General features: G+C 37.9%; 1 protein-coding gene across 1 annotated transcript; it reads right to left on the reverse strand.

The window, feature by feature from the left end:
- Window positions 1-246: 246 nt before the first annotated feature.
- On the reverse strand, window positions 247-4,185 carry LOC130933914 (uncharacterized). The gene is made up of 5 exons (XM_057863515.1): window positions 3,996-4,185; window positions 3,823-3,886; window positions 3,127-3,406; window positions 2,547-2,691; window positions 247-791 (listed from the first exon to the last, which is right to left on the reverse strand). Exons 1-5 carry the CDS (start codon window positions 4,183-4,185, stop codon window positions 247-249), a joined length of 1,224 nt encoding a protein of 407 aa, XP_057719498.1.
- Between the last annotated feature and the right edge of the window lie 8,268 nt (window positions 4,186-12,453).

A 12,453-nucleotide genomic window follows, 5' to 3' on the forward strand; every position in this document is an offset into this window, starting at 1 on the left:
GGAGCTTGTCTTAAACCATACAGAGCTTTAGATAGTTTGAAAACATGATTAGAATGCTCTTTATTTTCAAAACCAGGTGGCTGCACCACATACACTTCTCTATCTATCACACCATTAAAAAATGCACATTTCACATTCATTTGATATAATTTAAAACCACAAAATGCAGCATAGGCTAAGAGAAGTCTTATGGCTTCCATTCGGAAAACAGGGGACAAAGGATTCATCAAAGTCTATTCCTTCTTCTTAGTCATATCCTTGTGCCACAAGCCTTGCCTTGTTTTTTGCAATGCTACCATCTTCTCCTAACTTGTTTCGAAATATCCACTTGGTGCCGGTCACTTTCTTTCCACTCGGTCTTGGAACCAAAGTCCACACTTGGTTCTTCTCAAACTCAAGAAGCTCATCCTCCATTGCTTTAACCCAAGAAGGGTCACTGAGGGCTTCCTTAACATTTTGAGGCTCTATTTGTGAGAGAAGGGCAATGTTTGAACCTTCATTTGCCTTTCTAGTAGATGACCGAGTTCTAACCCCTTGTGAGATGTCCCCAATGACAAATTCCTCTGGATAATTCTTCAAGAATCTCCATTCACGAGGTCTGGTGGACTTGGAGGCAGATTCAGTTACCAAGGGACTTTGGGTGCTGCTGTCTTCAGGATCTCCCTCAAATTCATGAGATAAAATGGAATTGTCTCTCGAATTTTTAGCAACTGTAGTTTCTGGGTCAAGTTGAACAGAATTTCTATTTTCTTGATTTTGCCCAGTTTCAACTTCCTTTTGAGCTTGATTTTCTGCATCACAATCTTCCAAAATGCTTTGTACCAAGTTAGTATCACAAAATGTAACATGTATGGACTCCTCGATAATCCTAGCATCTTGATGATAAACCCTATATGCTTTACTAGTTGTGGAATATCCTACAAACAAACACTCACAAGCCTTTGGATCAAATTTACCCAAATTATCCTTGTTATTTAAAATAAAACATTTGCATCCAAAGATGTGTAAGTAGTCCAAGTTTGGTGGTAACCTTTTCAAAGTTCATAAGGGGTTTTCTTCAAAAATTTCCTTATGATTGTTCTATTCAAAATGTGGCAAGCCGTGTTGACCACTTCATCCCAAAGAAATTTTGGAACATTGCTCTCACAAAGCATAGCTCTTGTCATCTCTTGTATGCTTCTATTTCTCCTTTCCACCACACCATTTTGTTGTGGTGTCCTTGGACAAGAGAAGTTGTGAGATATTCCAAATTTCTCACAAAAGATTCAAATAAATTATTTTCAAATTCAGTTTCATGATCACTTCTTATAGAAGAGATTTTCAAATCCTTTTCATTTTGAATTTTCTTACAAAAAGGTTCAAAGACTGAAAAGGCTTTATTTTTGTGTGCAAGAAATAAAACCCAACTAAACCTAGTATAGTCATCCACAATTACTAAACCATAATGTTTACCACCTAAGTTTTGAGTTCTTGTTGGACCAAATAAATCAATGTGTAGCAACTCAAGTGGTCTTTTAGTAGAGATGTCTTCCTTTGGTTTAAAAGAACTTTTTGTTTGTTTTCTCATTTGGCAAGCATCACAAGTGATGTATTTGTCAAACTTTATCAATGGAAGACCTCTTACTAATTCTTTCTTTACAAGTTTGTTTATTTGAAACATACTTGTATGGCCTAATCTCTTGTGCCATAACCACTTTTCAAATTCTTTAGAGTGAAGACAAGCTACATTTTGATCTTTTAGTTCATCAAGAGTAAGTCCATACATATTATTAAAACGCTTGGCAACAAGCATCACTTCATTTGTCTTTTCATTCACAACACAACATTCAGATCTTTTGAAAGTCACTAAATATCCTAAATCACACAGCTGACTTATACTCAAAAGATTGTGGTTCAAACCACATACTAAAAGTACCTCATCAATGAAAGTTGATTGCTCATTACCTACTTTTTCAACAGCAATGATTTTACCTTTACCATCATCTCCAAAGGTCACAAAACCTCCATCATACTTGTTTAGTTTGATGAAGTAAGTTGACCTTCCAGTCATGTGCCTTAAACATCCACTATCCATGTACCACATGTCTTTTTTGTTCTTGGATGCTAGGAAAATCTGCATGAAGAGTTTCAAGTAGCCTTAGGTATCCAAATTAATTTGGATCATTTGAAGTTAATCCATCTTGGTTGCCCAAGTGCATTGAAATCACAAACAACATTGTAAACTTTGTTTTCTACAACTCTCTTTTCAATGAAGCATTGTGCATATGAGTGACCAAATTTCTTGCAATTAACACAATAATTTTTTTATGTGTGTTGCTAAAATTGAGGTGAGTTATATTGCTTGAAGTGATTAAATGGTTGAAATTTTCTGGTTTTTGGAGGAGATGGATTTTTTTTGACAAACTGATTTTTGTTATAATTATTCCTCTTTGCAAAAATATTTTCACCAAAATTTTTGAAACTCTCTGGATTTTTCGAAAATGAGGTTAGGTTGTAGAAAATTGGTTTCTTGAAAGCAGCCTTATTTTTCGAAATGTAACCCAAACCTGGCCGGTTTGAGCTTGGATCAGTTCTTGGTGAAGGCTCAGTTTCACTTGGGTATACTTCATCACATTTTTCTTCAAGAGTTGAAACATATTCAATACCAGATTTGCTAGATGTATTTTTTGTATTTGATGAAGAAGTCACAAACTTTATAGAAAAAATATTGGAAACTGCATCTTCCTTGGCTATGTAGCCTAAACCAGATTTTTCAAACAATGGTCTTTGACTTGCAAGTAATTTGTCCAAGTTACTTGAACCTTGAGCAAATTTTGCTAAGTCACCATTCAGCCTTTTAATCATATCATTTAATCTTTCATTTTCAGCAATTAACTCATGAGAAGGATCTATAATGTGCTTTCCTTTTAATTTTTCAAGTTCAGATTTTAAAAATCTGTTTTCTTCAATAATGTCCAGAGCACATTCAGTTTCCTTCACTTTTTCTTTCAAAAAATCATTTTCAACTCTTAACACATCTCTTTCAGATCTGCACTCATTGTATTTATCTAGCAGTTTTGATGTATTTAAGGTGAGATCATCAGTAATAGTATGTAAATCATCTATGGTTAAATCATAGTAATTTACCTCATCAAGATTGTTGTTTCCAGCCATGAAACAATCTTTGTCTTCACATTCAGATTCTTCTTCTTCATTTGAGTCATTTTCAAGATTCTCCCAAGCTGCCATGAGTACTCTCTTCCTTTCCTTCTTTCCTTTGTCCTCCTTCTTGAGCTTTGGACAGTTTAGCTTGAAGTGTCCAGCCTCCTTGCAGTGATGGCACGTCACCTTGCTTAGGTCGAACTTGTGGTCCTTTGAACTTGAACCCTTGTATTTGCCCTTGTTCTTCATCATCCTTCTAAATCTCCTAGCAAAAAACAAAAGCTCATCATCTGAAATACCATCACTAGACTCACTCTCTTTTGGTTCTATCTGTGACTTGAGGGCTATTCCCTTTTTCTTTGAGTCTGTGTTTGTGTGTGTGGCTTCATAAGCAAGGAGTTTTCCTCTCAGCTCATCATAGGTTATGGGACTTATGTTGTTGCTCTCGGTTAGGACAGTGGCAGTGTTTTCCCATTCTTTTGTAAGGCTTCTAAGGAGTTTTCTCATCAAGATTTGTTCTGCATAGTTTGTACCTATAGCATCAAGGTTGTTGATTATGATTGAGAATCTCTCAAACGCTTTATCAATGCTTTCTCCATCCTTCATGCTGAACATCTCGTACTCTTTTCGCAGCATATCAATCCTCGTTTCTTTGACTTGTTTAGTGCCTTCGTGTGTAACCTGGAGCTTTTTCCAGATTTCTTTAGCTGTCTTGCATCTAGACACCTTCCGGTACTCTTCAAAACTGATAGCACAGTGAAGAAGGTTGATTGCTTTAGCATTCAGCTCTATCTTCTTCTTGTCATCTTCGTTCCACTCAGCTTTTTCTTTTGGAATCACCACTCCATCAGCACTTGTTTTTGTTGGGATCTTGGGACCGCTCATAACAATCTTCCATATGTTGTAGTCAATGGATTGGATGAAGATCCTTATCCTTTCTTTCCAATAGGAGTAGTTATTCCCGTTGAAGAAAGGTGGCCGGTTGTTTGATTGGCCTTCAGTGAGAGTGTAGGCAATAGTGGTTGTGCCCAAGTTGTTCGCCATTGAATCTTTGCTCCAAGCGGTTAAGCTTGATTCTTGAGACCTTAGCTCTTGATACTAATCGAAGGTTGTGGTAAGCTTAGAGAAGGGGGGTTGAATCTATGCCTTCCTTTTCGTAGCTGTTATAACCCTTTTTAAACAAAACTTTCAAATCTGATTCTGTTTGTACTCAGCAGCAGAAATTTATGAGACAATTTATTTTTGTCTCATGAATATCAAAAAAACAGAACACAGCAGAGAATAGAAAAGCTAACACCAGCATATATCCTGATTCGGTTGTCTTGTCCTATGCAACCTACGTCCAGTCTCCTCCACAACAATGGAGGAATTTCCACTATAGTTAAAAGTATTACTGATAAACCCCATTTGTAGGGTTTATCTTGTGCTTGATTTAGGAGATTTTATAACCTTTTACCCCCATTTATCCATTGAAATAGCATGATTTTATAACTTCTCCTTTAATTGTGCTTAAGAATGAAAACATGCTTTTTAGGTCTTAAAATAAATAAATTTAATTCACCTTGATTCCATTAGATGCCTTGATATCTTTGTTAAGTGATTTAAGGTTTAGGAGGCAAAGATTGGATCAAGGGAGCAAGAAAGGAAGCATGCAAGTGGAGAGAAGCACAAAAAGCCAAAGAATTGATCTCGGCCATGCACGCGCACGCGCACAAGGCGCTCGCGCGCACATTGCGAAACAAGCCAGGGACGCGCACGCGTACCGTGCGCGCAAGCGTCGATGACAGCACATGACCTCATTAATGCAACACGTGCCTGGCGATTTAAGAGGGTTTCTGAACCCATTTTTGGCGCCAATTGCTAAGGGAAAGGAATAAAAGGATGAAGGATTAAGGGGAAGGCATTAATCAAGAATATAGAATATACTTAGGATTAGTTTAGAGTTTTAGAGAGAGAAGCTCTCACTTCTCTCTAGAATTAGGATTAGGTTTAGTTCTTAGATCTAGGTTTTGATTCATTTTCTCTTCTACTTCTACTTTCCAATTCATTGTTGTTACATTCATCATTCTTCTACTCTTTTGTTGTAATTTCCTTTATATTGTTCTTATACTTTGTTATAGATCTATTATTGCTACTTCCATTTTCTTTCAATTCAATAAGAAGTAATTCATGATAATTGTTCTTCATTGCTTTTCTATTGTTGATCTCTTGTTGTTGTAGTTGTAGATTCCTTTAATTCTTGCATTTAATAATGTTTACTTGTATTGCACTCTATATGTTTGATGAAATGTCTCTTCTAGATATAGTGTAGGTTTTGTTCCTCTTGGCCTAGGTAGAGTAATTAGTGACTCTTGAGTTATCTAATTCCCTTGTTGATTGATAATTAGAAGTTGCTAATTAATTTGAATACCTCTAAAGCTAGTCATTCCTTTAGGAGATGATTAGGGCTTGAGGAATCAAATTGATTCATCCACTTGACTTCCCTCCATAGTTAGAGGTTAACTAAGTGGTAGCAATGAACAATTCTCATCACAATTGAGAAAGGTAACTAGGATAGGATTTTTAGTTCTCACATCTTGCCAAGAGCTTTGTTAGTTGTTAGTTTATTTTCATTGCCATTTACTTTTCATGCTTCTTATCCAAAACCCCAAAATAACTCATAACCACTAACAAGACACTTTATTGTAATTCCTAGGGAGAACGACCCGAGGTTTGAATACTTCGGTTTATAAATTTTAGGGGTTTGTACTAGTGACAAACAACTTTTTGTATGAAAGGATTATTGTTTGGTTTAGAAACTATACTTTACAACGAGATTTTATTAGTGAAATTCTAAGCCGTCAAAAATCCAATCATCAAAATGGCGCCGTTGCCGGGGAATTGCAATGGTGTTATGTTATTGGTTATTGTATATATGTGAAAATTGTGAATAGCTTGATTTTTGGATTGCTTGTTAGTTTTTGCTAGTCTTAGTATTTTGTTTCATTATTTCTTATTAGTTTTTTGTTTCTTATTTTCTCTTGCTACCATGAATTCTCACTTTGGCTATGAGTGTGGTTACAATTATGTTGTAGGTGATGAGAACTATAATGAGAATGTGTATCAAGGATGGGATAACCAAAGGTGGGAGGAGCCATATGCTTATGATCAATCCTCATGGCAATAACCTCCACCAATGCACTATGAAGAAGAGCCATTCTATGATGCATATCAATCCAATGGCTATGGTGAATCTCCTTGTGATTTTCAAGAACCACCACCATATACCTATGAGTCATATCCTCAACATGACCCTCAACCACACTCACAAGCCTATTTTCAACAAACACCTCCATATGACCATAATCCTTACCCATCATACCAACCTCCTTTTGAACCATATGAGCCATACATGGAACCACAATTCCAAGATTACTACTCCCAAGAACCACCTCAATACACACCACCACCTTACCAAGAAGAACCACCTTCCTATAATGAACCCTTTCTCCAAGACAATGAACCTTCTTATCCACCCCAATCCTCAATGGATGAAATCCTTAGCCTTATACTTCAAGGGCAAGGAGAAATGCAAAGGGAGACACTAGAATTTACGGCTACCTTAGCCAAGGTAGTAAGCATTTTAGCCTTCCAATGCTTGAGCACTCAAAGCACTCCTATGGCTACATGTGGAGAATCAATTAAAGAGCATAACATGAAGGAGAGATTGGAAACTCCGGTGGAAAATGAGAAATGCCACTTTGTATTAGAACAATTGGAGAAGCCTATGATTATTAAAGAAAAGAAAGAAGTGGTTGAAGACTTAGGAGATGCGGAACTTCCATGGGAAGCTAAAATCAAAGAAAATCCCTCCAAGAAGAATAAAATTGATGTTGAGGAGGAATGTGCACAACCTCCGAGGCATATTCTATATGAAGACTTGGAGAGAATGAAGCAAGAATTGAGTTCCCTTGGTGATGAAGATCATGCATCCAATCTTCTTGGTGAAGAATCCTTTGAATTTGAAGAACCTTCTCCCAATGAATTTAAAAGTGATGTGGAGGTAGATGTAATACCCGGTCTAACCGAAATTAATTAAATAATGAGTTAAGTAGGAGCGAATATGGTTGGAAGATTTGGCGATTGGAATTTGATGATTTCAATGTGATATTTGGATTCAGTGAATTTTTCCGAGTCGGAAGACATAGTTTCCTGTGTAAAAGCGAGCAGTGGAATTTTGACCGGCAGTACCGGCTGAGACCTGTCTGGTACTGCAGCTGAGAAAATTGATTATGAGTAAATAAGATTAAGAAATGAGGAATTATAATTAGGGGAGGTAGAAATATTTGAAGTGCGATTTAGAGCGCTAATTTTAAAGGTTTTGGTCCAAAATTGGGCCAACGGACAAAAATAAGTGAACTGGGCCTAAGTGGGCCCAAGATCCAACATATATAAACATTAGTTATGAACATTTCAGCTCGTTTTACCCTAAAAGAGAGGTTGGGGCGCTGAAATAGAGAAGAGAGAAGAGAAGAGAGAAAACCTAACTCTCTTTGATCTTCAAACCACCATAACTTGAGCTACGGAGCTCCGATTGACGAGCCGTTTGCGGCCACGCGTCGCTCATCTCATCGTCTACAATTATATCTAAATTTTGTGGTGAGTATTCCATTCATCTCTGCCCAGTTTTCGAATTTCCCCACTGTTACACGTTTTTGGGAAGTTAGTGTTGAAATCTTGTGATTTTGGGTGTTTAGGGATACTCCAACATGGATTCTAAGTGAGTTCTATCCCTACTTCATATGGGCTGAGGTAAGAAGTGCTCAAACCCTTGTGATTTGTCATTTTTATAAGTCCTAGGTTGATGTATGTATGTCATATTGGTTATGTTAGTGCATTTGATGGTTTTGGTGCACAATTGGGAGATTGGTGTTGCTTGAGGAGCTTTGGTGAGGCTTGGGGCTAAGGTTGGTGGAAACTTCCAAAGAAGAGACTCAATTGATTTGGCTACAAGAAGTACGGTTTAAGTTTCATTTAAGTACCGTGTGGTGTGATGAGAATTCCTAGGCTAGATGCTCCTAGGATTAAGTTTGGATTGTGTAAATGGTTGATGCTAATATGCATAGTTGGTATGTAATGTGAATTGATGATTGGGTTGAGAATTGTGTGGCCTTGTATGCTTGGTGTCTTGAAAATTTGACGTATTGGGTAATGATTATTAATTTGTGGTTTATGCATTTAAATTGTGAAATTGGGCCGGAGGCCGTAAATTTTGGGCCGGAGGCCGGAAAGAGGTAAGGGAGGTAAGTTGATGTGTGCATTGTATGATGACACAAGTGATTGGATGAATTTCATATAATGAATATATGAATGATTGGGTTGGTTATTGAATAATGAGGTTTGAGGAGTTGAAGTGTGAAAATTGGTAATTTTGGGTGAAATTGTATAGATGAAGTATGTTTGATTTTGGTTGATATATATTATGTGGTCATATATGTGAGTATGATTATTGATGCCTTGATGGTATGATAATGCATGAGAGATATGTATGTTGTGATATATGCTTGTGGAATGATTAAGGTTGATGGTGCACGAAATTGCAATCACACTTTTGCAATCCCGCACAACTAACCAGCAAGTGCACTGGGTCGTCCAAGTAATACCTTGCGTGAGCAAGGGTCGATCCCACGGAGATTGTCGGCTTGAAGCAAGCTATGGTTATCTTGTAAATCTTAGTCAGGATATCAGAAATTATCAGGATTGATTGTGAAAAGCAAAAGAACATGAAATAGGTACTTGTTTTGCAGTAATGGAGAATAGGTTGAGGCTTTGGAGATGCTCCATCTTCTGAATCTCTGCTTTCCTACTGTCTTCTTCATCAAACACGCAAGGCTCCTTCCATGGCAAGCTGTATGTAGGGTTTCACCGTTGTCAGTGGCTACCTCCCATCCTCTCAGTGAAAATGTTCCTATGCTCTGTCACAGCATGGCTAATCAGCTGTCGGTTCTCGGTCAGGCCGGAATAGAATCCAGTGATTCTTTTGCGTCTGTCACTAACGCCCCGCCTGCTAGGAGTTTGAAGCACGTCACAGTCATTCAGTCATTGAATCCTACTCAAAATACCACAGACAAGGTTTAGACCTTCCGGATTCTCTTGAATGCCGCCATCAGTTCTAGCTTATACCACGAAGATTCTGGTTAAGGAATCCAAGAGATATCTACTCAATCTAAAGTAGAACAGAGGTGGTTGTCAGGCACATGTTCATAGTTGAGAATGATGATGAGTGTCACGGATCATCACATTCATCCGGGTTAAGAGCAAGTGATATCTTAGAATAGAAGCAAGCATGATTGAATAAGAAACAGTAGTAATTGCATTAATCCATCAAGACACAGCAGAGCTCCTCACCCCCAACCATGGGGTTTAGAGACTCATGCCGTGAAAGGTACACAAAGAAACGTGTAAAGTGTCATGAGGTACAGTTACAATGTCAAAAGATCCTATTAATAGTAAACTGGTAACCTAAGGTTTACAGAAATGAGTAAATGACAGAAAAATCTACTTCCGGGCCCACTTGGTGTGTGCTTGGGCTGAGCATTGAAGCATTTTCGTGTAGAGACCTTTTCTGGAGTTAAACGCCAGCTTTCATGCCAGTTTGGGCGTTTAACTCCAAGTTTTATGCCAGTTCCGGCGTTTAACGCTGGAATTCCTGAGGGTGACTTTGAACGCCGGTTTGGGCCATCAAATCTTGGGCAAAGTATGGACTATCATATATTGCTGGAAAGCCCAGGATGTCTACTTTCCAACACCGTTGAGAGCGCGCCAATTGGGCTTTTCTAGCTCCAGAAAATCCACTTCGAGTGCAGGGAGGTCAGAATCCAACAGCATCTGCAGTCCTTTTCAGTCTCTGAATCAGATTTTTGCTCAGAACCTTCAATTTCAGTCAGAAAATACCTGAAATCACAGAAAAACACACAAACTCATAGTAAAGTCCAGAAAAGTGAATTTTAACTAAAAACTAATAGAAATATACTAAAAACTAACTAAAAGATACTAAAAACATACTAAAAACAATGCCAAAAAGTGTACAAATTATCCGCTCATCACAACACCAAACTTAAATTGTTGCTTGTCCCCAAGCAACTGAAAATCAAATAGGATAATAAGAAGAGAATATACTATAGACTCCAAAATATCAAAGAAACATAGTTCCAATTAGATGAGCGGGACTAGTAGCTTTTTGCCTCCGAACAGTTTTGGCATCTCACTCTATCCTTTGAAGTTCAGAATGATTGGCATCTATGAGAACTCAGAACTCAGATAGTGTTATTGATTCTCCTAGTTAAGTATAATGATTCTTGAACATAGCTAGTGTATGAGTCTTGGCTGTGGCCCAAAGCACTCTGTCTTCCAGTATTACCACCGGATACATACATGCCACAGACACATAATTGGGTGAACCTTTTTAGATTGTGACTCAGCTTTGCTAGAGTCCCCAATTAGAGGTGTCCAAGGTTCTTAAGCACACTCTTTTTGCCTTGGTTCACAACTTTATTTCTTTCTTTTTCTTTTTTTTTTTTCGAAATTTTTTTTTTTCTTTTTTTTTTTGTATTCACTGCTTTTTCTTGCTCCAAGAATCATTTTTTTGATGATTTTTTAGATCCTCAATAACAGTTCTCTTTCTCCTCATTCTTTCAAGAGCCAACAATTTTAACATTCTCAAAACAACAAATTCAAAAGACATATGCACTGTTCAAGCATTCATTCAGAAAACAAAAAGTATTGTCACCACATCAAACTAATTCAACTAGTTTCAGAGATAAATTCGAAATCCTGTACTTCTTGTTCTTTTGTGATTAAAGCATTTTTCATTTAAGAGAGGTGATGGATTCATAGGACATTCATAACTTTAAGGCATAAACTTCAAATTTTATTAATTATGAATTAAGAACAAGACTCAGAAGATAAATATAAGATGAAACTAGAAATAGAAAACAAAACAAAAAACGCAAAACATAGGCTCCTAATGATAGAGGTTTTCACAGAGTTAGGACTCAACAACCTTGATTTTGAGAAGTGGATGCTCCCTCAGCTTGAGAGGAGAGCTTTTGGCGTTTCATCTCTTGGAGTTCACGCCCCTGCTTCTCTTGTTCCTTCAGCAATTTGCAGAGCATGCAGTTCTGATTCTGCTGTTCTTCCTTCAGTTGCTCCATAGTTTCTTGCAACTTGGTGATAGATGCTTCTAGGCTGGTCCAGTAGTCAATTCTTGGGAATTCATGGAGGAACTCCTGCGCCCTCCTTTTGATAGAGTTGTCTTGCACTTGTCCTTCCATTGACTTCTTGGTGATTGCGTGTTCAATGGGTATGAATTCATCTACTCCCATCTTTACCCCAGCCTCTTTACAGAGCAAGGAGATCAAGCTTGGGTAAGCCAGTTTGGCTTCAGTGGAATTCTTATTTGCAATTGTGTAGATCTCACAAGCAATCACATGATGCACCTCCACTTCTTTTCCAAGCATAATGCAATGAATCATCACTGCTCTCTTGATAGTGACCTCAGAACGGTTGCTAGTGGGCAGTATAGAATGCCCAATAAAGTCTAGCCAACCTCTTGCAATTGGTTTGAGGTCTCCCCTCTTGAGTTGGTTTGGGACACCCTTAGAATTGGTCATCCACTTAGTTCCAGGGAGGCATATGTCCTCTAGAACTTGATCCAACCCTTTGTCTGCTCTCACCATTCTCCTATTAAAGGAGTCAGGATCATCTTGCAGTTGAGGCAACTTGAAGATTTCTCTTATTTTGTCCAGATGGAAGTACATAACTTTCCCTCTGACCATGGTTCTGTAGGTATGGTAAGCGGTTCCAGTCATTCTCTGCTTATCTGTTAGCCACAGATTTGAGTAGAATTCCTGAACCATGTTCCTTCCAACCTTTGTCTCAGGATTGGTTAGAACTTCCCATCCTCTGTTTCGAATTTGCTCTTGGATCCCCGGGTATTCATCTTCTTTCAGATCAAATTTTACTTCCGGGATCACTGACCTCAGACCCATTATTTTGTGATAATGGTCTTCATGTTCTTTGGTTAAGAACTTCTCTTGATTCCAAAAATTTTTTGGATTATTCTCTTTCTTGCCTCTTAAATTGGTTTGTTTTCCCTTAGGAGCCATGATATTGATGAATTTTGGCTTAGTGATCACGGAAAAGCACACCAAACTTAGAGGTTTGCTTGTCCTCAAGCAAAAGAAAGGAAAGAAGAGAGAGAGGAGCAAATTCGAATGGTGTGGGCAATGAGGGGTCCAAACGTGTTCTTATAAAGGGGGGAGAAGAGATTTC

Source organism: Arachis stenosperma, chromosome 6 (genome assembly GCF_014773155.1).
Source record: "Arachis stenosperma cultivar V10309 chromosome 6, arast.V10309.gnm1.PFL2, whole genome shotgun sequence".
Lineage (NCBI taxonomy): Eukaryota > Viridiplantae > Streptophyta > Magnoliopsida > Fabales > Fabaceae > Arachis > Arachis stenosperma.